This window comes from Lithobates pipiens, unplaced genomic scaffold, assembly GCF_037356315.1.
Source record: "Lithobates pipiens isolate NorthernLeopardFrog02 unplaced genomic scaffold, aLitPip1_a1.2 Scaffold_22, whole genome shotgun sequence".
In the NCBI taxonomy this organism is placed as follows: domain Eukaryota; kingdom Metazoa; phylum Chordata; class Amphibia; order Anura; family Ranidae; genus Lithobates; species Lithobates pipiens.
In genome coordinates, this window is record NW_027507784.1 from 344488355 (window position 1) to 344513663 (window position 25309).

The 25309-nt window shown below is 44.4% G+C and overlaps 1 protein-coding gene across 3 annotated transcripts in view; it reads left to right on the plus strand.

Annotated features, from left to right (window-relative positions):
• LOC143925107 (solute carrier family 15 member 2-like) overlaps nt 1-25309 on the plus strand; it is a 113984-nt gene that overhangs the window by 79458 nt on the left and 9217 nt on the right. For all 3 annotated transcript variants that reach the window (XM_077449722.1, XM_077449721.1, XM_077449720.1), the window contains 6 exons: nt 194-226; nt 3625-3713; nt 3815-3896; nt 5500-5634; nt 5973-6125; nt 16762-16808. In XM_077449722.1, coding sequence (XP_077305848.1) covers nt 194-226; nt 3625-3713; nt 3815-3896; nt 5500-5634; nt 5973-6125; nt 16762-16808 — 539 coding nt within the window. The remainder of the gene's footprint in view (nt 1-193; nt 227-3624; nt 3714-3814; nt 3897-5499; nt 5635-5972; nt 6126-16761; nt 16809-25309) is intronic.

A 25309-nucleotide genomic window follows, 5' to 3' on the forward strand; every position in this document is an offset into this window, starting at 1 on the left:
CTTTGTCCACCCGCCATTTCCACCTTTGTCCACCTGTCCTTTCCACCCTCATCTGTGTGAATACATTAGACCATTGTGTTTGGAGATCTCTGTGTACAGTTCAGAGAAGATAATGTAACATTGATATATTTGTTTCCTTTCAAAACCTCCCTGAAATGCTAATTAACTTATTTATTATTAATTCTATTTACAGAAAGGGTTTATCATTCAGCCGGACCAGATGCAGGTATGGAACAGTCACCATACTTTTATCATTTTGTTACCTACCCGACAGTCAGAGATTATAAGTGTAATAGGTCAATGAAAAAGACCCCCAAAAAAATAGAATGCCCCGTACACACGATCGGAAATTCCACCAGCAAAAGTCCGATAAGTGCTTTTGGTCGGAAAATGTGATCGTGTGTATGCTCCATCAGAATTTTGCTGGCGGAATTTCGGCCAGCAAAAGATTGAGAGCAGGTTCTCAATCTTTTCGGTCAGAAAAAAAGTTCCGCGCGGAAATTCCGATCGTCTGTACAAATTCCGATGCGCAAAATTCCTACGCATGCTCGGAAACAATTTGTCGCACATGCTTAGAAGCATTGAACTTCATTTTCTTGGCTCGTCGTAGTGTCGTACGTCACCGCGTTCTTGCCGGTCGAAAGTTCAGAGAACTCTTGTGTGACCGTGTGTAGGCAAGACAGCTTGAGCGAAATCCTGTGGGAAAAACCATCAGAGCTTTTTCCGACCAAAATTCCGGTTGTGTGTACGCGGCATAAGAGTCTGAGATCTTTAATTGTTCAACTGATAACAAGAAGAAGAGTGAAGGACAGCCAACGGCCCACAACCCCTTTATCGGGGCCGAGCAAAATGGCAGAATGTTAAATGGATTCAGAAAAACTCTCAAACAGACTGATCTTCTGCATATGATATTATAAACATCAGCCAGTGATGGTGTTAACAGCAGAAACGGCAAGTTACAAACTTATATCAGACATACTGTAATACGTCCCTCCTGTGTGTCTGTGTAAGGGGCCCATTCTGACCACACAATATGGGTCCTTACAAGGTCAGCCTATTCTTATGTTATATGGTCTCCTCCTTTTGGGGCCATAACTTCTGTTGTTCTGCTAGAAAGGTGTCAGAACACACAGAGCATCGCAGTTTGTTGGTGTATGGGGGGGCTGTGTAGCCGCAGACCGGTCAGGGTGCCCATGCTGACCCGTGTCCACACCCAAAAGCACCTACAATGGGCAGATGAGCGTCAGAACTGGAGCACCGAGAAATGGAAGAAGGTGGCCTGGTCTTATGAACTCAAGAATGGGTTTTGAGGAACACAACGAGGTTTTAGGTGTTGACTTGGCCTCCAAATTCTCCACATCTCATACAAATCGAGCATCTCTGGGACGTGCTGGGAAAACAAGACCGATCCATGGAGGCCCCACCTTCCAACTTACAGGACTTAAAGGATCTGCTACTGAAGGCTTGGTGCCGGTGTCCTATCAGATACCGTCCCCCATCACATAGTGTCCGCCGAGAAGCCGAACATCTCTGAAGAAGAACGGCGCCTGCGAACTGCGTCCAGGTTCAAGCCCCACCATCCAAGTGGACATAGAGTTAGAATATAAAAAAGCCGAGGGTAGCGAGGCCGTGCCCGAAGCGTGGCGAGCGAAGGAAGCCCGCAAGGGGCCCTCTTACTATCTGCAACCCTATGTCCACTTGGATGGTGGTGCTTCAACCTGGACTTTTCTTCTTCTTCGGAGATGTTCAGCTTCTCCTTGTCCCCCCGTACTGCGTAAGCGCTGCGCCTGTGCAGTACAGCCCGGACACTATCCGATAGGCGGACATTGACACACCGACACACAGTGCCTTGCGAAAGTATTCGGCCCCCTTGAACTTTTCAACCTTTCGCCACATTTCAGGCTTCAAACATAAAGATATAAAAATTTTATTTTTTGTGAAGAATCACCAACAAGTGGGACACAATTGTGAAGTGGAACGAAATCTATTGTTTTTTTGAAACTTTTTTAACTAATAAAAAAATGAAAAGTGCTGCGTGCAAAATGATTTGGCCCCTTTACTTTCAGTGCAGCAAACTCACTCCAGAAGTTCAGCGAGGATCTCTGAATGATCCAATGTTGTCCTAAATGACTGATGGTGATAAATAGAATCCACCTGTGTGTAATCAAGTCTCTGTATAAATGCACCTGCTCTGTGATAGTCTCAGGGTTCTGTTGAAAGCGCAGAGAGCATCATGAAGACCAAGGAACACACCAGGCAGGTCCGTAATACTGTTGTGGAGAAGTTTAAAGCTGGATTTGGATAAAAAAAGATTTCCCAAGCTTTAAACATCCCAAGGAGCACTGTGCAAGCGATTATTTTGAAATGGAAGGAGTATCAGACCACTGCAAATCTACCAAGACCTGGCCGTCCCTCTAAACTTTCAGCTCAGACAAGGAGAAGACTGATCAGAGATGCAGCCAAGAGGCCCATGATCACTCTGGATGAACTGCAGAGAACTACAGCTGAGGTGGGAGAGTCTGTCCATAGGACAACAATCAGTCGTACACGGCACAAATCTGGCCTTTATGGAAGAGTGGCAAGAAGAAAGCCATTTCTCAAAGATATCCATAAAAAGTCTCGTCTAAAGTTTGCCACAAGCCACCTGGGAGACACACCAAACATGTGGAAGAAGGTGCTCTGCTCAGATGAAACCAAAATCACACTTTTTTCCCACAATGCAAAACGATATGTTTGGCGTAAAAGCAACACAGCTCATCACCCTCAACACACCATCCCCACTGTCACACATGGTGGTGGCAGCATCATGGTTTGGGCCTGCTTTTCTTCAGCAGTAACAGGGAAGATGGTTAAAATTGAGGGGAAGATGGATGCAGCCAAATACAGGACCATTCTGGATGAAAACCTGTTGGAGTCTGCAAAAGACCTGAAACTGGGACGGAGATTTATCTTCCAACAAGACAATGATCCCAAACATACAGCAAAATCTACAAAGGAATGGTTCACAAATAAACGTATCCAGGTGTTAGAATGGCCAAGCCAAAGTCCAGACCTGAATCCAATCGAGAATCTGTGGAAAGAGCTGAAAACTGCTGTTCACAAACGCTCTCCATCCAACCTCACTGAGCTCCAGCTGTTTTGCAAGGAAGAATGGGCAAGAATTTCAGTCTCTCGATGTGCAAAACTGATAGAGACACCCCAAGTGACTTGCAGCTGTAATCGCAGCAAAAGGTGGCTCTACAAAGTATTAACGCAAGGGGGCCGAATCATTTTGCACGCCCCACTTTTCATTTTTTTATTAGTTAAAAAAGTTTCAAAAATCCAATAGATTTCGTTCCACTTCACAATTGTGTCCCACTTGTTGGTGATTCTTCACAAAAAATTAAAATTTTATATCTTTATGTTTGAAGCCTGAAATGTGGCAAAAGGTTGAAAAGTTCAAGGGGGCCGAATACTTTCGCAAGGCACTGTACCTTCAGAGGTCTAGTAGAGTCCATACCTCAAATGGTGATGGTGGGTGGTCCTAATTGTATGGCTGATCAGTTTATATTATTGAAGGAAGTTCATTTATTAGATTTAGATCCTTCCATAGAGTGACGGTAATGAAATATCTTATCTCTCCAGGTCCTGAACCCACTTCTGATCCTCATTCTTATCCCGGTGTTTGATCTGGGGATCTACCCTCTCATCGGGCTTTGCAAGATCAACTTCAAGTGAGTAACAAAGTCCGGTCTCCTGTCTCCGGCCAATGCGGTGATTGCTCAGTGTATCCATAAGCTGCCCACTTACCTGTAATTATTCCTCCCCTCCATAGACCTTTGGCAAAGATGGCCGTCGGCATGCTGCTGGTCGCTCTGGCCTTCGCTGTTGCCACTATTGTGGAGGTCAAAATTGATGTGAGTTAAAGTCTCAAGGGACTTATCTGCTTCCTCTTTATACAACTAATACAATTTAGGTGGGTTCTTACCTGTAACGCGCTGATGCCCCCACTCTGCCGCCACAACTCCCCTTCCCCTCTGTGCGTTTGCCATGCGTTTTTCATGCAGTTGCTTATTTTTCAAATTGCGCAATAGCAATGTTACGTTGCGGGAACGCGCCACAACTGCAAACCGCGAGAAGAAAGTGCCACCGGGATCTCCAAAATTTTAAGCACATAGTATCAAAATAATAAATAGAAGCAACGTTTCGGGGGCCACGCAGGACCCCTTCATCAGGCAGGTGACAACTGAAAACTGAGCGCTGGTTGGGTTGCAGCCACATTTAAGTCAACAGGCGAGTTTGACAGACGGTGCTGCCCGCCAGACGCTGCCCCCAGAGTTATAAAAATACAAAGATTTTTTTTGTTTTTTTTGGAATGTTTTTTAATCCTCTCAGGACCACCGCTCTTAGAGGTCTTCACTAGTATATCTGTTCTTGGGGGAGGTTTGGTGCGTTTCACAGTGAATTGAGGGGTGGACCACTCACCCCCCTAGGGCCAGCACAAGGGGTGGGCAGTAGGGATGGCTGCCCTGGGCACTGCAGTATTATGTCATGAGAGGTGTGGGGGGGGGGGGGGGGGGCACCACAGGGAAACTGGGGAGAGGAAATCTGTTTTGGAAGGGGGAATTGGGAGGGGGAGGGGGGGATAAGAGGGGATAAGAATAGCTCTAGGAGAGGAAATTTTCAGAGGTGTGCAAGCAGTGGTGATTTGTGTTGGGGGGGATTGGTGAAGAGAATTTGTACTAGGAGGGGGGATTTGGTAATATGGTGTGGTGGGAGGGGGAATTTGTGCTCAGATCAGACATTTTTTTTGGGGGGGGGGGGGATTGTGCTAGTAGCTATGATTGATGATTGTAGGGTATTTGTGGTAGGTGATGATGATTGTAGGGTATTTGTGGTAGGAGGGCAATTTTTTTTTTGGGTGGGGGTTTGTGCTGGGGGGGGGGGGGGGTGGAGTGGGGGGTGGGTAGAATTTGTGCTCAGGGGGGAAAATTTAGGGTTAGATGATTTGTGCTAGAAGTTTTTTTTTTGTTGGGGAGGGGGGGTGCAATTTGTGCTAGTAGGGATGATTCGGGGGGGGGGGCATCTGTGCTAGGAGGGCAAAACTTTTTTTTGGGGGGGGAGATTTGGAATTGGGGGGGGGGGGAGAGGATTTGTGCTGGGGGGGATTTTAGGGTCAGAGGATTTGTGCTAGAAGGTTTTTTTTTGGAGGGGGGATTTGTGCTAGGGGCATATGTGGGGAGAAAGAGGATTTGAGCAGGGGAGGATGGGGGAGCAAAGTGGATTTGTACAGAAAGGAAGGGGGGAATTTATGCTTAGGGTGGATTGCTGCTTGATTTTTTGAGGGGGGGGATTTTTGTTGATACATAATCATGCCTCTTGGGGGGAGGGGGGAGCAATTTGCCACGCTCGCCCTGGGCTCTAACTGACCTTGTCTTGGGACTGCTACCCACCCCCACCCCCCCACCCTTTTATTTCTCAATGTCTTTGTTTTAAATTCTTTTTATTCTGGCATTCCAGGGGGCCAATCCGCTCGTTCCAAAGGCCAGAGAGGCCACTGTGCAGGTTCTGAACTTCGCAAACCAAGAGGTCACCGTTCAGGTGCCAAACAATTCTCCGTTCACACGCCCATCACTGATCTACGGAGTTTTCCAGGTAAGAAACGCGCCACCTGAGAAGTCACATGACACAGCGGAGGGGAACCAACGTACAGAACAGTGACATTAAAGGGGAACTCCAGATTATACTTTTTTCTTTTTCACTCTGGGTGGAGTGTAATCATGTGGTGGAGGGTTTGCACCTCTCTAAGGGTTTGATGGTCTTCTCTGCCTTCCAGTCCCAGTGACCCCCCCCCCCCCCCCCAATTCCAGCACTATGGCTTTATAAATGTATCAAAATAACACTGTTTGTGGGAGCAAGGGGCATTAGAGTGTAAGCTCCTCTGGTGCAGAAGCAGTCAGACCTCGTGATATCTGTGTGTTTTACTGCTGCAGGATCCCAATTACATGAAGGTTAACCTCATTGGCTCTGCGAAGGTGACGGTGGAAATTCCCGGAGCGAATATTTCCTGCACAGAGGACATTCATGAGGAAGCCACATACTCCTTATTGGTGGATACGGTGAATGGCAGTCTGTATTGTAGAACGGTAAGTTGGACAGAATTATTCGACAAGTTAGGTGGTCTGGGAAGAGGGGAGGATACATTTGATTTGTGATATATATATATATATATATATATATATATAAATACACACTACATTACCAAAAGTATTGGGACACCTGCCTTTACACGCACATGAACTTTTTTTGGCATCCCAGTCTTAGTCCGTAGGGTTCAAAATTGAGTTGGCTCCGCCCTTTGCAGCTATAGCAGCTTCAACTCTTCTGGGAAGGCCGTCCACAAGGTTTAGGAGGGTGTCTATGAGAATGTTTGATCATTCTTCCAGAAATGCATTTGTGAGGTCAGGCACTGTTATTGGACGAGAAGGCCTGGCTCGCGGTCTCCGCTCTAAATCAGGACTCTGTGCAGGCCAGTCAAGTTCCTCCACCCCAAACTCGCTGATCCATGTCTTTATGGACCTTGCTTTGTGCACTGGTGAGCAGTCATGTTGGAACAGGAAGGGGCCGCCCCCCAAACTGTTCCCACAAAGTTGCGAGCATGAAATTGTCCAAAATGTCTTGGTATGCTGATTCCTTAAGTGTTCCCTTCACTGGAACTGGAGGGCCAAGCCCAACCCCTGAAAAACAACCTCCCACCATAATCCCCCCTCCACCAAACGATTCAGACCAGTGCACAAAGCAAGGTCCATAAAGACATGAATGAGCAAGTTTGGGGTGAAGGAACTTGACTGGCCTGCACAGTGTCCTGACCTCAACCCCATAGAACACCTTTGGGATGAATTGGAGCAAGGCCTTCTCATCCAACATCAGTGCCTGGCCTCACAAATGCACCTCTGGCATAATGGTCAAACATTCCCATAGACACACTCCTAAACCTTGTGGACGGCCTTCCCAGAAGAGTTGAAGCTGTTATATCTGCAAAGGGTGGAGCCAACTCAATATTGAACCCTACGGACTAAGACTGGGATGCCATTAAAGTTCATGTGCGTGTAAAGCCAGGTGTCCCAATACTTTTGGTAATGTAGTGTGTGTGTATGTGCGCGTGCGCGTGCGCGTGCGCGTGCGCGTGCGTGTGCGTGTGCGTGTGTATGTGTGTGAATATATATATATTTATGGTCCTGGTCCTATGACAGAGAGAGGTGTGGATCACATAAACACGTGACAAGACTTACAACATAAATAGACCTGAAGTGTGCCTTGGTGGTCTGGTCGGTGTGCCAAGAAAAGGGGGGCATACCATGGTAAGTAATGAGTAGTTTATGAAGAAGGATGTGCTGAGAAGTGCCCTGAAAAAAGGGAAGGGCGGGAGGGTATCGGGCACTGAATCGTCAAAGAGTATGGGCGAGTGGGCTGCTTATGGCTCCTCCCATAAATTCAGGCCACCATACTGGCCTTCTTATTTATGGTCGTGGCCCTATGACAGAGAGAGGTGTGGATCACATAAACACGCGACAAGCCTTACAACATAAATAGACCTGAAGTGTGCCTTGGTGGTCTGGTCGGTGTGCCAAGAAGAGGGGGCAAAAGACTCAAATAGGGGAATAACTCTTTATTGATTCTTGTGGTTATTGAGCCGGCATGGAAGGCTTGTGCAATTTCTTCCTGAGGATTTGGGATGTATGTGGCAAAACAAGTGGACTTCCATTGGACTAGGTTCTTAATTACATGGTCTGGTACTCCATTAGACATGTGCGATTCGTTTCGTACGAATCTCAAATTCGTACGAATTTCCCAAAATTCGTACGATCAGGAGGATCCGAAATACGAATTGCCGTGCGTCCGAATTCTGTACGCAATACAAATTTTTGTTTATGAATTTCGGATCAGTTGTCGTCGCATCGGCGACGACTCAGTCATTATGCTTATTATGAGGGGCTCCCACCATCCCTGTGCTATGCTGACTTCCTCCTGGGGCTGTACCTCTGCTGTGCATATTATGAGGGGCTCCCACCATCCTTGTGCTGTGCCGACTTCCTCCTGGGGCTGCTTATTATGAGGGGCTCCCACCATCCCTGTGCTATGCTGACTTCCTCCTGGGGCTGTACCTCTGCTGTGCATATTATGAGGGGCTCCCACCATCCCTGTGTTGTGCTGACTTCCTCCTGGGGCTGCATCTCTGCTGTGCTCAGTATGTCAGTACAGCACAGGAATGGTGGAAACCCCTCATAATGAGCACAGCAGAGGTACAGCACCTGGAAGAAATCAGCACAGCACAGGGATGGTGCGAGCCCCTCATAATAAGCAGCCCCAGGAGGAAGTCAGCACAGCACAGGAATGGTGGGAGCCCCTCATAATAAGCAGCCCCAGGAGGAAGTCAGCACAGCACAGGGATGGTGGGAGCCCCTCATAATGAGCACAGTAGAGGTACAGCCCCAGGAGGAAGTCAGCATAGCACAGGGATGGTGGGAGCCCCTCATAATAAGCAGCCCCAGGAGGAAGTCAGCATAGCACAGGGATGGTGGGAGCCCCTCATAATAAGCAGCCCCAGGAGGAGCAGGCGCAAACTGGACCAGCGGTGCATGGCAGACAATCCGCTTCTCTTTCTCATCTAATGAAAATTCGTATTTCGGATAGGAAATTCTTCAACGGAATTTCGTATTTCGGATAAAAACCAAAGTTCCATCAGCATCGACTGTCATATTGAGGCATATTATTTTTGCCTTTAAATTCATCGTAACGAAAGTCGTTCATACAAATTAACGAACCTAACGACAATTCGTATTTCGTACGAAACTAAATGGAATTTCGGATACGAAATACGAAGTACGAATTAATTTTAATACGAACCGTAACGGAACAGAACTAAACAAATTTATTGACGGCGCCCATGTCTATACTCCATGCTGGGAGGCAGCTGAGGCTGGTCCAATCTGGCAGGAAATGTCGAGACAACTGACTGGGGTTGAAGCCCAAGTTGCTTAGGAGGATCCTGACATGCTTGATAAACTGGCTGCCATTCAGGGGGCTGCTTAGAAAGGGTAGCAACGAGCTACCATCAGATTGGCTGGGTAGATGGGACAGTAGTCGGTCAAGCACCATCAATGGGCACCCAGTGTTGGGCTAAAACAGGTTGATGTCAACCCCGGGGCCGGTTTGTCGTGTTTTTTTCAGACTGTGAGATGAAGGGTGTAATGGTTCGGAAGCGAGTCAAGTGACGTCGGAGCAATGTCTGACTGCTGGAGCCGCTGACGGTAAATTCACTAGGTCGTAGGAAACCGTAGAAGGCTTGGTAGATGGCCGCTTGGATGACTAGGCTGGGCAAAGCCCCGAATGGAGAACGAGTAAGGATTTTAGACATGTCTCTGAAGAGGGCACTCGTGATAGGTAGGCGCTTGCCACTGACTACGGGTTGGTGCTTCATTATGCCCCGTAGGAGGGACTTGACTGCATTGGCTGAGAATACTGAGGGTATACTGGGGTCCTGTAAGGACAGGAAATGCTGGACGCCGGCTAGGTATGAGGGCCAAGGTTCATTGTGGGAAAGGGCCAGCTGCGTTGTGGCAATACGATGTAAAGGTTAGGACTTGTCTAACGTCGCCTATCGCTGCTCCAGAGCAAGAGGCCAAAAATTTGCAGTAGGTGTTCCAAGCAGTGCGATAGGCCTTCAGAATATTGCATGCCAAGGAGTGGTTAACGAGCTGGGTTGCGTTGGCGACATACGACTTTCAGTCCGTCGTCAGCAACGACCAGGGTGGGAGAGGAGTAGTTGTTGGGTCATCTCCAGGCTCCTGCTGGAAGAACAAAGTAAAGTTGAAACAGGACAGCACATCAGCTTGCGATTTTGTATTTACCTGGAATACGTCTACAGAGGATATTAAACTGGTGACAGAGTGACCGGTGCACGAGCCTGCGCAGGAAGGACATGATGGGGAGTGACTTGGATCTACCTTTATTGATGATGTCAGCCATGGCTGGATTGTCCGTGGTGAAGAGCAACGTCTGTCCTGTCCAAGTGTGGCGCCAGACCTGGGCAGCTGCCACAATGGGATACAGTTCAAAGAGTAATGAAGACTGGGCGAAAGCAGAAATTTAAGAGAATTTCTGCGGGCCAAGGTTCAGCGAACCAGTGGTGGCCGAAAATGGCCTCGAAGCCCATGGAGACTGTGGCATCGGTGACCACCCGTGGTGGCTCGGCTGACACTGCCGGGATGAACATTAACTTGCCGTTCCAGTTGGTGAGGAACTTATAATCCTCATTGCGAAGTTCAGCACCCCCCTAGTAAGGATTGTGACTGCCTCATGGTGCACCCTTGTGACCGGGTGAAGTTGTGGATAACTGTCCTGGTACGGGCTCGGCTATGGGCACGTTGAGATTGCTGAACACTATTCTCAACCTGTCTAGATCTGCCGGTGGTGTGCCTGGTTGTTCAATGAGCAGGAAGTCATCGAGGTGGTGGATAACCGTCTGACGGTGGGTCTGGTGTGACTTTACCTGAAATGAACTGGCTCAACTCTGTCATGTGACTGACCCTGGTGAAGATGTGAACTGTATGTTCTTCCCCTCGTATTTATTTATTTTTACCCTGGAGGTAAAGGCCAACCTGGTGCCGGATGGAAACCTGAACTAACCTCAGGGAGAAAGCCAGAGAAAAGATGAGTGGCCCACGTGCCACAGGAGATGAATGGCCAACTGGGAGCCGATGCGTGTGTATGTGTGTGGCTGAATGTTTGCCACTGAGGAGTGTTTGCAAGTTAATTTGTATTCGTGTTTGAATGTAGGTGCGTGCCGCAAAGTGTTTTATACTACTGGAGACGATATTGTGTGGTTGCAAGGGTGTCGGGGAGTGTCAGGTTGCTGGGACGATATTGCGTGGTTGCAGAGGTCTCGACGAGTATGAAGGTTTGTTTTTTTGAAACGACATTGCGTGGTTGCAGGGGTCTCAGTCTGGTTTGCTGAGACAATATTGCATGGTCGCAAGGGTCTCGATAAGTATGAGGTGCTATGCGACTACATTGCGTGGTTGTAGGGGTCTCAGTCTGGTTTGCTGAGATGATATTGCGTGGTCGCAAGGGTCTCGATAAGCATGAGGTTATGTGAGACAATATTGTGTGGTTGCAATGGTCTTAGTCAGATTGTTGAGAGGATATTGCATGGTTGCAAGGGTCTCACTGAGTGTCAGGCTGCTGAGACAATATTGCGTGATTGCAAGGGTCTCAATGAGTATAAGGGTTTTTTTTTATTTATTTTTTTATTTTTTTAGATGACATTGCGTGGTTGCAAGGGTCTCAAATGAGTGTCAGGTTGCTGAGACGAGATTGCGTGGTCGCAAAGGTCTAGATGAGTGTGAGGTTAACGGAGACAATATTCCATAACTGCAAAGGTCTCAATGGGTGTCGGATTTGCAGAGACAATATTACGTTTGCAAGAGTCTCGATGAGTGTGAGGCGGTATTGCATTTGCAAGGGTCTCAACAAGAGTGTTAGGCTGCTAAGACAATTTGTCTGGCTGCAAGGGTCTCAATGAATGTCAGGTTACTGGGGCGAGACTGCGTGGTCACGAAGCTCTTGATAAGTGGGAGGTTGCTCAAGACGGTATTGCGTGGTTGCAAGGGTCTCAACAGGTGTCAGGTTGCTGGGCCGAGACTGCGTGGTGACAAAGGTTTTTTTTTTTTTTTATGTATTTATTTATTATTTCTTTATTATTTCTTTTTTTTTTTTTTTAATTGTCAGGTTGCTGGGCTGAGACTGCGCGGAGACAAAGGTTTTTTTTTTATGTATTTATTTATTTTTATTTTTTAATTGTCAGGTTGCTGGGCCGAGATTTAGTGGTGACCAAGGTTTTTTTTTTTGGTTTTTTTTAATGTATTTATTTTTTTTTATTTTTTTTTTTTTTTATTGTTTACATTTTTTTTTAAATGTATTTATTTTTATTTACTTATTTATGATGAGTGAGAGGTTGCTGAGATAATGTTGCATTTTGCAAGGGTCTTAACAAGGGTGTCAGGCTGTTGAGACGATTAGCATGGTTGCAAGGGCCTCAACAGGTGTCAGGTTGCTGGGCCAAGACTGCATGGTGACAAAGGTTTTTTTTTTTTTTTTTTTTAAATGTATTTATTTATTTTTATGTCTTTATTTATTTATTTATTTAATTGTCAGGTTGCTGGGCCGAGATTGAGTTGTGACCAAGGTTTTTTTTTTTTATGTATTTATTATTTTTTTTAATTGTTTACATTTTTTTTTTAAATGTATTTATTTTTATTTATTTATTTATGACGAGTGAGAGGTTGCTGAGACGATGTTGCATTTTGCAAGGGTCTTAACAAGGGTGTCAGGCTGTTGAGACGATTAGCATGGTTGCAAGGGCCTCAACAGGTGTCAGGTTGCTGAGCCGAAATTGCGTTGTGGTAAAGGTTTTAATTTTTTATTTTTTAGTGAGTGAGAGGTTGCTGAGACGATATTGCGTCTTGCAAGGGTTTTGGCTGCAAGGGTTTCAACGCATGAGAATTGGTTTACCGAGAAAAGGATAGAAACACCTGGTTTGTTTGGCGGCTTACCGTACCCCTAAGCGAGCGGTATAAGCCCTTGTACACACGGTCGGAGATTCCGACGGAAACGTGTCCGATCGGACCATTTTGTCGGATATTCCGACTGTGTGTGGTTTCCATCGGACTGTCCGACGGACCAAGTTTTCCAACTTGTTGGTAAAATTTTCCGACAAAATGCTGCGATCGGACATGTGTAGAGAATTCCGATCGGACAAAGTGCCACGCATGCTCAGATCAAATTCCTACATCAAAGCTATTGGCTACTAGCCTGAACGTAGTCCCGTTGTAACGAAATAACGTCATCACGTTCTGAACGATCGGATTTTCCGACAACTTTGTCCGACCGTGTGTATGCAACAGTTTCGGACATAATCCGACGGACTAAATCCGGCGGATTTGGTTGTCGGAATCTCCAACCGTGTGTACAAGGGCTTAGGGATAAGGACAACGTCCGCTTCATTCACAGGTTCCGTAGGGAGAACTAACCAACGATATGGGAGACAACGAATGGTAGCGAATTGATAGGACATAAAGAATGTGGTAACGAATCTTACTTGCGACAGTGGGCCATGCGAGTGAGTTTGCGGTGGACTGTGGCGGGGGGGGGGGGTGCAACATATCGGGAAGGTGTGGCGTAATGCCGTGATGCCGCGCACGAGGCAAAACAAAAAGGTTTGGTGTAGAAAATAGAACGCGAGAAGTGTGTAGGAATGATTCGTAAGTTCCACTGCGGGAACCGAACACATGGTACGGGCGACACCGCGAGCGGCCACGAATTGGCATGCCAAAACACGGTAACAAATCCCACCACTGACCGGTCTTTTTGACAAAAATCTCATATTTAAGAGGTCCTGTTATGCTTTTTTCTATTACATTTTTTTTTTTTTTTCACAGCAGAAAATTTGAAAGAAGGATTTATTTATATTATATGTTGGTTTTCAGATATCAACCTAAACGTTGAACATTTTCTGTTTAAATAGCGACAATAGTTGCACATGAAATATAGACACGGGTGGTTTACTTAGATACATGCATGTATAAATATAGTATTATATTTATTGATTTTTCACAGTGGTGTATATATATTGTTTTTTTACAGTGGTTTTTTCTAGAGTGATATTTTTTACAGAGATATTTTTCACAGCGGTGCATTGTCTGGGTATAAAGTTGTAAAGTATAAAAGTATAAAAGTTAGCGCCGCCAGCATATAATGTTTTTTGTTCTATTACAAGTAATGTTTACATTCCTTGTAATAGGAATAAAAGTAACACATTTTTTTTTAAATGGTGTAAAAATATATATATATAAAAAAAAAAAAGGTAAAATAAATAAGAAAAAAAAAAAGATTTTTTAAACGCACCCGTCCCGACGAGCTTGCATGCAGAAGCGAATACACACGTGACTAGCACCCACATATGAAAACGGTGTTCAAACCACACGTGTGACATATCAACGCGATTGGTAGAGTGAGAGCAATAATTCTAGCCCTAGACCTCCTCTGTAATTTAAAACATGCAACCTGTAAAATTTTTTAATCGCCATTCCACGAGCGGGTGCAATTTTTGAAGTGTGACATGTTGGGTATCAATTTACTCGGCGTAACATTATCTTTCACAATATTATTATTTTTTTTTTAAATGGGCTAACTTTACTGTTGTCTTATTTTTTAATTAAAAAAAGTGTATTCTTTTTTCAAAAAAAGTGCGCTTGTAAGACCGCTGCGCAAATACGGTGTGACAGAAAGTATTGCAAGGATCGCCATTTTATTCTCTAGGGCAGTGATGGCGAACCTTGGCACCCCAGATGTTTTGGAACTACATTTCCCATGATGCTCAACTATACTGCAGAGTGCATTAGCATCATGGGAAATGTAGTTCCAAAACATCTGGAGTGCCAAGGTTTGCCATCACTGCTCTAGGGTGTATGTATAATGTTTGGGGGTTCTAAGTAGAGCTGCACGATTCTGGCCAAAATGAGAATCTCGATTTTTTTCCTTAGAATAAAAAGATCACGATTCTCGCGGTGTAAAATCTTAAAAAAAGGGATAACTTTATTGGTTAGTTTTTTTTTTTTTTTTTAATTCATTAATGTAATTTAAAAAAAAAAATGCATTTGAAAGACTGCTGCGCAGATACAGTGTGATAAAATATTACAACAACCACCATTTTATTCTCTAGGGCAGTGATTCTCAACCAGTGTTCTGTGGAACCCCTAGGGTTCCTCTAAAAGTTGCTAGGGGTTCCTTCAGCATTGGGCAATTTCTGCCTCTCAGATAAGTTCCCACTGACACCATTGATCTTTTTAGCGATTTGTAAGGAGGTAATTCTTCCCAATGACCACAAGTGTAAGGACCATTCTTCCCACCGACCATCACACTAATGTATCATGAGTTGTAGATTTCTCATTTTTAGAAGGGGTTCCCCTGAGACCGGAGAACTATTTCAAGGGTTCCTTAGTGTTGAAAAGGTTGAGAAAGGCTGCTCTAGGGGTGTCTGCTAAAAAATATATATATAATGTTTGGGGTTTCTAAGTAATTTTCTAGCAAAAAAAAAAAAAAAATGATTTTAAAGGGGTTGTAAAGGTAAATGTTTTTTCACCTTAAGGCCGGGTTCACACCACAGCGATGCGGGAACGCCGCGAATCCGCGGCGTTTTCCCGCATCGCATGCCTCCCGCCGGCAGTTCACACTGCCCTATGCGAACGGCTGGGAGTGTCAATGAAATGTTAAATGACACCCCCAGATCCGTCCGCATATCGCAGTGCGATCTGCACACTCGCACAGGAATCGGATCGCATGGTGTGAACACCCATGCGATCCGATTCTGCTGCGGACCAAAAAAAGGGTCCTGTGCGAGTTTGCTGCGGGAGCGATGCGAATTCAGCCATACTATCTGTATGGCTGAACTCGCATCGCTACGGAGATCGGATGTGATTTGCACTGCAGTGCGGTGCGAATCACATCCGGATCTCCCCCCCGCAGCAGTGTGAACCCAGCCTAATGCATTCTATTCATTAAGGTGAAAAAACATCTCACGCTGCCGGCGCCCCCAGCCCCCCCCCCCCCATTTTACTTACCCGACCCCTCAAAAGTCCCACGCTCGCCCCTGCCGTCCTCTCCGCCGCTCAGCCTGGCCGCTGATTGGCTGGAGTGGATGGATTGAAAGCAGCGCAGCCATTGGCTCGCGCTGCTGTCAATCACATCCAATGGCGCAACGCGCCGGGGCGGGGCCGTGTGATACAGCGAGCGGCTATAGCCGCCGGCTGTATCACGGGAGCGTGCCCGCAGATGCTTCTCACCATGCGAGGGAGCTCACATGAAAGTACCTGCGGGAGGAAGCCGAGACAGCCGCCGAGGGACCCCAGAAGACCAGGTTCGGGGGCCAATCTGGGCAAAACGAGCTGCACAGTGGAGGTAAGTATAACATGTTTGTTATTTAAAAAAATAAAATAAAAATTACTTTACAATCCCTTTAACTTGAAACCAACAAATGTCAGAAAAAGGTTTAGTGTTTAAGTGGTTAAACTGTTTTCACTTACACACAAAGTCTATTCCATTGACAAATTGTTACAATGTTTATACTTAAGTTCAACTGATAAAGAATGTTGTGATTCTTGGCAGACTGCCCAGTTTTTCTCTTCCTTTCTTTTGAGGGCTTCAGAAGAGCAGAGAGAATTCTTTGCATAGAAAGAATTGTGAAACACTTTAGTCAGGATCGCAATAACGATTCTTGACCATTAATTGTGCAGCTCTAGTTATGAGTAATTTTCTAGCAAAAAATAAACAAACAAAAAACTGTTTTTAACTTGTAAACAACAAATCTCAGAAAGAGGCTCGGTCCTTAAGTGGTTAAATACCCTCCGGGCTCCTCCTGTAAATTCAGGCCACCATACTGGCCTTCATACATATTTATATAATAATAATAATATATATATATATATATATATATATATATATATATATATATATATATATATATTTTTTTTATTTTTATTTTTTGCCTGTAAATACCTTATTTTAATGCTTTTGCATTGACTAGCCAATACAATGCTGGTGTCTTTGGATAATATCTATCACATTATAGATCTGTTTAGTTCCATACAATCCATAGCTGTAATGTATTTTAGTACTGAACAGTTACATTGTAACATTTATGGATTTTTTTTTCTTCTCCTGTAGATCCAAGATTCCAATAAAAAACCAGCCAATGGATTAACAGGGGTCAGGTGCGTCTTTTGTGTCTATTGTGTGATTATGTTGTAGATTACAGAAATGTTTCTGTGTCTCTAAATTGGCCCCAGTATGAGTGTGAGTTGGGGGACCTTAGATTGTAAGCTCCTGGAGGGTAGGGGCTTATGTGAATATACAGTGGATATAAAAAGTCTGCACACCCCTGTTGGTAAAATTTTAGGTTTCTGTGATATAAAAAAAAAAAAAATGAGACAAAGATAAATAATTTCAGATCTTTTTCCACCTTTAATGTGACCCATAAACTGTACAACTCAGTTGAACAACAAACTTTTAGTTGGAGGGAAGTAAAAATAAAATAATATGGTTTGCGTAAGTCTGCACACCCTTACACTTATACTTCGTTGAAGCACCTTTTTGATTTTATTCCAGCTCTCAGTCTTTTTGGGTACGAGTCTATCAGCATGGCACATCTTGACTCGGGAATATTTGCCCGCTATTCTTTGCAAAAACACTCCAAACCTGTCAGATTGCAAGGACATCTCCTGCTGCGCACAGCCCTCTTCAGATCACCCCACAGATTTTCAATGGGTTTCAGGTCTGGGCTCTGGCTGGGCCATTCCAAACCTTTCATCTTCTTCTGGTGAAGCCTTTCTCTTGTTGATTTGGATGTATAATTTGGGTCGTTGTCAGGCTGAAAGATGAAGTTCCTCTTCGTGTTCAGCTTTCTAGCAGAAGCCTGAAGGTTTTGTGCCAATATTGATTGGTATTTGGAACTGTTTCTAAATCCCTCTACCTTGAATAAGGCCCCTGTTCCAGCTGAAGAAAAACGGCCCCAAAGCATGGTGCTGCCACCACCATGCTTCACGGTGGGTATGGTGTTCTTTTGGTGATGTGCAGTGTTGTTTTTGCACCAAGCATATCTTTTGGAATTATGGCCAAAAAAGTTCAACCTTGGTTTCATCAGACCAGAACACATTTCCCCACATGCTTTTGGGAGACCTCCGATGTGTTTTTGCAGAATTTGGCCGGGCTTGGGTGTTTTTCTTGGTAAGAAAAGTCTTCAGTCTTGCCACGCCACCCCATAGCCCAGACATATGAAGAATACGGGAGATTGTTGTCACCACACAGCCAATATTTGCCAGATATTCCTGCAGCTCCTTTAATGTTGCTGTAGGCCTCTTGGCAGCCTCCCTGACCAGTTTTCTTCTCGTCTTTTCATCTATTTTGTAGGGATGTCCAGTTCATTTTTGTAGCACCCTGATGTTTAGGCAGGGTTGCTCTTAAATGTATTTGTATAGCCACTTGCACCAGTCAAATGCAGCCTCTTGCCAAAGCGCCACTAGGCATCCAATAGGTTTACCTGGCACTTTGGCCAATTGGGAAACAGATCTCACTGTCCTGCCTCCTGATTGGTGGGGAGGCACTGCAGTGTGAAGATAGCGAAAATTTATTTGCTATGGTCACACAATTGGGTGGGATCAGGGCGCACTCTCTGCGCCCCCTGAGCCCACCCGTTTTTGAAACCGATTAGAGCCTCTGGCTCTAATCACGTGCTAAAATCCATGTGTCCTGCGTCCTGAAAGGGGCCAGGTCCATGGATAGGGAGGCGGAGACAGGAAAAGGGGGGGCGGCACCCGTGCTGTCCTCCCTTCTTCACTGTTTACATACTTAAAGAATTTCTTGGGATTTTGTTTGCTCTCCTCCGCTATGTGTCTTTCGTGTTCTATCTTATCCACCCTAATTGCACCCTTACATTTCTTGTTGCATTCTTTTTACGTTAAAAAAAAGTCCTGCAAGTAGCATCTTTGGATGCCCATTGAAATGAATGGGTACCGCTGCCGAAGCATCTGCAAAGCAGCGTTTTACCGTCAACACCCGGCCCGCCTCAGTGTGAAAGGGCTAAGCACTGCAAAATCCACCCGGCTCCTTCTGTCTTCTGTCACATCATCAATAAACACCAATGACCCAGTGTCACTGGAAGCCATGCATGACCACGTCATCACACTGCAAGCTCCACCATGTGACCACAGATGACGTTGTGTGTTTTGGATCATGAGCTGTTCCAAGCCTTCTCCACACTCTTTTCTTCTCGTCATTCTGATACAGATTAATCTTACTTTCCTCCATCCAAAGAATGCTTTTCCAGAACTGGTCTGGATTTTTTTGATTTTTTTTTGGCAAAGTCTAATCTGGCGTTTCTATTCTTCAGGCTTATGAATGGTTTGCACCTTGTGGTGATCCCTCTGGATTTGTTCTCGTCAAGTCTTCTCTTCATTGTAGACTTTGACAATGATACGTCCACCTCCTGGAGAGAGTCCTTCACTTGTATGGATGTTGTGAACGGGTTTTTCTTTACCATAGAGAGGATCCTGCGATTGTCCACTACTGTTGTCTTCTGGACATCCAGGCCTTTTTATGTTACTGAGCTCACCAGTGCGCTCTTCTGTCCTCAGAATGTACCAAACTGTTGATTTTGACCACTCCTAATGTTGCTGCTATCTCTCTGTCATGGTTAAACAATAGAGTTGGTCTGCTTACCTGTTTTCATGTGTTCATCTCTAGAGACCAGCCGACCCTCACCTGACTGCTTTTGTAATCCATCCTCTGGCATGACTCCACCCTAGCTCCTATCAGAGAACTCTATATTAACCTGTGCACTGCAGGCCAACCCTGCTGATCAACCATTGTGTATTCCTTTGTGTGTTAGCTTCCTGTTACCTGCCGTGTGCTCTGCTGTTGTTCCGTTACCGACTTTGGCGTGTCCTTGACTATCCCTGTTTGCCTGTGATCCTGACCTTTTGGCATGTCCCTGACTATTCCTGTCTGCTTGTGGCCCCCGACCTTGGCTTTGTCCCTCACCATCCCTATCCTCCTGTTGCCTACTGTGGGTGTGAGCTAGGGGACCCTGGGGGTCGCGACCTGGAGCCAGTTGCAGCCAAGTCCATCCTCACCACTAGAGGCTCTGGTGAACACCTGCTGGCTCTTAGACTCTGCGCCCCAGGGAATCTTACGCTCTAACCCCGGTGGGATCTGTCTCCGTCCGCAGCAGTCAGCCTTAGGGTCCAGAACCTTACGGTGCACTCCTGATCCCTACGGTGTGCATCTGTCACCTCGCCTCAAGGTGACCTGACACTCTCAGATGGATTTGTTTCATTTTTGAAACCTTCCAAAGGCCTGTTTCACTTGCATGATAGCTCCTTTGAATGCATGATGTAGATTCACAGCAATAGATTCCAAATGCAAATACCACACTAATGCCGCGTACACACGATTGGAATTTTGGTCGGAAAAAGCTCTGATGGTTTTCCTGACAGAATTCTCATGGGATTTCTCTAAAGTAGTCTTGCATACACACGGTCACACCAAATTCCGACCGTCAAGAACGCGGTAACGTACAACGCGTACGACGGGACTAGAAAGAGGAAGTTCAATACCCAGTAGCCAATAGCTTCCATCTTGTAGAATCTGAGCATGCGTGATTTTTTGCGCGTCGGAATTGCATACACACGATCGGAATTTCCGATAGAAAGTTTTTCCGTCTGAAAAATTGAGAACATGCTCTCAAATTTTTGCTGGCGGGAATTCGGCCAGCTAAATTCCGATGAAGCCTACACACGGTCCCATTTTACGATGAAAAGCTCTCATCTGTCTTTTGCTGGCCAAAATTCTGATTGTGTGTACACGGCATTAGAATCAACTCCAGACCTTTTACCTGCTTAATTGAAGAAATAACAAAGGAGTAATCCACACCTGGCCATGAAACATGTAAAAAAAAAAAAATTCCCAGATATACTCACATCTCCTAAAGCCTTGAACAAACGGATTTTTGTCTTGCATACAAATGGCAAGGAAATGGCAAGGAATTGTCCGCCAACAAACATGAACGTAGTGACCTACTACGTGGTTTTTCAGCTCTTTAGCGCCTCCCTTTGAGCTCCTTCTGCTAATTTCATGTTGAGTGATTCGCGCTTTTCATTACGTGCTTTTCAGTTTGTTTCTGAATGGCCGTTCATCAACCAGACATGTTGTGGAATCGGAGAAGATAACCTGTTATCTATTATTGGCCTTGGAGTTATTGCTTTGACCCAAGTCCAGTCCAGGAACAGGAGGAGGAGGATTTCTTGGACCAAAAATTGGTTGCTTTATTAATTGTGACCAATTATGTCATATGCCTTGGCAGCGGGAGCTCCAGGAGAATAATCCAGATGATTTTCAGAATTATCTCCAGATGACGGACCCGTGCTTTCACAAACTCTTGGCATTGCTGACCCCCCTATATTAAGAAGCAGGACACATGCATGAGGCTTTAATTTATACTTTTTGGTTGAATATAAATGTAAAATTAACAAGGGACACCAACATAGATGTATCTTTGATCTTAAAAACTCTGGGATAATGGTGTTGTGGTAACTTGTCAAAAAAAAAAAAAAAAAAAACATAATAATGGTAACATTCTTTAGCAGTGGAACTTAAGTATAAACATTGTAACGATTTGCCTTTTAGATCAAAGGAATACACTTTGGTGTGTAAATGAGGGAAGTTTAACCACTTAAACACTATACTTTTTTCTGACATTTGTTGGTTTCAAGTTAAAATCTTTTTTTTTTTTGCTAGAAAATTACTTAGAACCCCCAAACATAATATATAGTAGAGACCCTAGAGAATAAAATGGTGGTTGTTGCAATGTTTTAATATTTTATGTCGCACTGTATTTGCGCAGCAGTTGTTCAAATGCATTTTTTGGGGGGGGAAAATTACACTTTAATGAATAAAAAAAACTAACCAGTAAACATCCTTTTATTCTAAGCAAAAAAATTGTGATTCTCATTTTGGTCAGAATCGTGCAGCTCTAGCGGGCGCTACTCACATATGCGTTTGCTTCTGCACACGAGCTCAGTGGGACAAATCTTTTTCATTTTTTTTATTATTTATTTTACCTTTTTTATTTTTACACTATTCTTTTTAAAAAAAATAATAAAAATTGTGTCACTTTTATTCCTATTACAAGGAATGTAAACATCCCTTGTAGAAAAAAAGCATGACAGGTCCTCCTAAATATGTGATGTGGGGTCAAAAAGACCTCACATCTCATATTTACACAGAAATGCAATAAAAAATAAATACATTTGTCATTTTAAAAACAAAAACAAATGTCCCTTTAAGAGCTATGGGCAGAAGTGACGTTTTGATGTCACTTCTGCCCTCCAGTAATATGGAGACGGGTGGGGGCCATCTTCCCGTCAATCTTAACCATACCCAGGAAGGAGAAGCATCCGTTCGCCTCCTCCGATACCGACAGCTCCGGTACCGACGGCTCCAGTACCGACGGCTCTGGTAATTGGTGGAGGGCCCTCGGAAAGTGCCCTCTCCCACCGCCAATAAAAGTGATCTCACGGCGAATCCGCTGCAGAGACCACTAATATCGGAAACCAGACCGCCCGCTGAAGAAGAGGATACCGGGGTTATGGCAGCTAGCTGCTGCCATAACAATGATATTCCTCTTCAAAGACAGGACATATATTGGCTTTCGGCGGTCCGGAAGTGGTTAAGCGACCCGTGTGTGGGCCACCTTTCCCGCTTCCTTTCTGTTGTATGTTGGATATTTGTAAGTGTTTTTACCACCCATTAAAAAAATAAATAAAATATATATTAATAATAAATAATATATAATAGGTCCATATATATATATATATATATATATATATATATACAGTGGTGTGAAAAAGTGTTTGCCCCCTTCCTCATTTCCTGTTCCTTTGCATGTTTGTCACACTTAAGTGTTTCGGAACATCAAACCAATTTAAACAATAGTCAAGGACAACACAAGTAAACACAAAATGCAATTTGTAAATGAAGGTGTTTATTATTAAAGGTGAAAAAAAATCCAAACCATCATGGCCCTGTGTGAAAAAGTGATTGCCCCCTTGTTAAAACATACTATAACTGTGGTTGTCCACACCTGAGTTCAATTTCTCTAGCCACACCCAGGCCTGATTATTGCCACACCTGTTCACAATCAAGGCATCACTTAAATAGGAGCTGCTTGACACAGTAAGGTCCACCAGAAGATCCTTAAAAGCTACACATCATGCCGAGACCCAAAGAAATTCAGGAACAATTGAGAGAGAAAGTAATTGAGATCTATCAGTCTGGAAAGGGTTATAAAGCCATTTCCAAAGCTTTGGGAATCCAGCGAACCACAGTGAGAGCCATTATCCACAAATGGCGAAGACATGGAACAGTGGTGAACCTTCCCAGGAGTGGCCGGCCGCCCAAAATTACCCCAAGAGCGCAGCGACGACTCATCCAAGAGGTCACAAAAGACCCCACAACAACGTCCAAGGAACTGCAGGCCTCACTTGCCTCAGTTAAGGTCAGCGTTCATGCCTCCACCATCAGGAAAAGACTGGGCAAAAATGGCCTGCATGGCAGAGTACCAAGGAGAAAACCACTGCTGAGCAAAAAGAACATCAAAGCTCGTCTCAATTTCTCCACAACACATCTTGATGATCCCCAAGACTTTTGGGACAACATTCTGTGGACCGATGAGACAAAAGTGGAACTCTTTGGAAGGTGTGTGTCCAAGTATATCTGGCGTAGAAGGAACACTGCATTTCATAAAAAGAACATTATACCAACAGTAAAATATGGTGGTGGTAGTGTGATGGTCTGGGGCTGTTTTGCTGCTTCAGGACCTGGAAGACTTGCCGTGATAAAAGGAACTATGAATTCTGCTGTCTACCAAGAGATCCTGAAGGAGAATGTCCGACCATCTGTTCGTGTACTCAAGCTGAAATGAACTTGGGTTCTGCAGCAGGACAATGATCCTAAACACACCAGCAAGTCCACCACCGAATGGCTGAAGAAAAACAAAATGAAGACTTTGGAGTGGCCTAGCCAAAGTCCTGACCTGAATCCTATTGAGATGTTGTGGTATGACCTTAAAAAGGCTGTTCATGCTCGAAAACCCTCTAATGTAACTGAATTAGGACAATTCTGCAAAGAGGAGTGGGCCAAAATTCCTCCAGGACGCTGTAAAAGCCTCATTGCACGTTATCGCAAACGCTTGGTTGCAGTTGTTGCTGCTAAGGGTGGCCCAACCAGTTATTAGGTTTAGGGGGCAATCACTTTTTCACACAGGGCCATGATGGTTTGGATTTTTTTTCACCTTTAATAATAAACACCTTCATTTACAAATTGCATTTTGTGTTTACTTGTGTTGTCCTTGACTATTGTTTAAATTGGTTTGATGTTCCGAAACACTTAAGTGTGACAAACATGCAAAGGAACAGGAAATGAGGAAGGGGGCAAACACTTTTTCACACCACTGTGTATATATATATATATATATATAATTTATTATTAATATATATATATATATATATATAATTTATTATTAATATATATATATATATATATATATATATATATATATATATATATATATATATATATATATATATATGGACCTAACTGTATGTATTAAAAGTAAAAAAAAAAAATCAGATTCGATGGACCATTCTGTCTGTCTTTTTTCTGCCATCCGGTTTCTTCCAATTTTACTTTGATTTAACCACTTCCCACCCGGCCAATGCATATATACGGCCGGGTGGGAGCCGCCTACTCCTGATAGAACGTTCAGGAACGTCATTCAGGAGTAGCGGGATCGCGCGCGCGCGCGCCCGCGCAGCGGCGCGATCCCGATGTGCTCGTGTCACCCGGACACGGCACATCTCAGATCGGCAGGAGGGCTCTGTGATTGGCCCTCCTGATCACATGACGGCCGTGTCCAATCACGGCCGTCATGTGATGTAAACAAACATCCGGTTGCTAGGCAATCGGCTCTCCTCTCCTCACACGGAAGTCACCGCTGAGGAGAGGAGAGCAGAACGCTGCAGCCGGCTGATGATCAGTGAGTATGGGCTGCTTTTTACAGCTTTTTACTCACTGATCATCAGTGTAGTGTAAACACACAACACACCACACAGTACAAACACAGTCCCCACATATGTCCCCAAAACACACATGTCCCCAAAACATACATGTCCCCAAATAATAAAAACACATGTCCCTAATAATAAAAGCATGTCCCCCACATATGTCCCACTAAAATCACATGTCCCAATGATTATCTGCACACATATGTACATGATCACCTGCACACATATGTACATGATCATTTGCGTACATATGTCCGTGATCACACAAACCAATTATTATACACTTAACGGAATTTTTTTTACCAAAAACATGTAGCAGAATACATTTTGGCTTAAATTTATGACAAAATTTGATTTTATTGGATTTCTTTTCAAATAGAAAAAAGAAAATATTGTTTTTTTTCCAAATTTCCGCTATTTTTGCGCTTATATCGCAAAAAAAAAAACGGAGTCGTGAATAAATAACACCAAAATAAAGCTCTATTTGTGCGAACAAAATGATAACAATTTCATTTGGGTACAGTGTAGCATGACCGCGCAATTGTCACTGAAAGCGCTAGAGCGCTGAAAGCTGAAAATTGGGCTGGGAAGGAAGG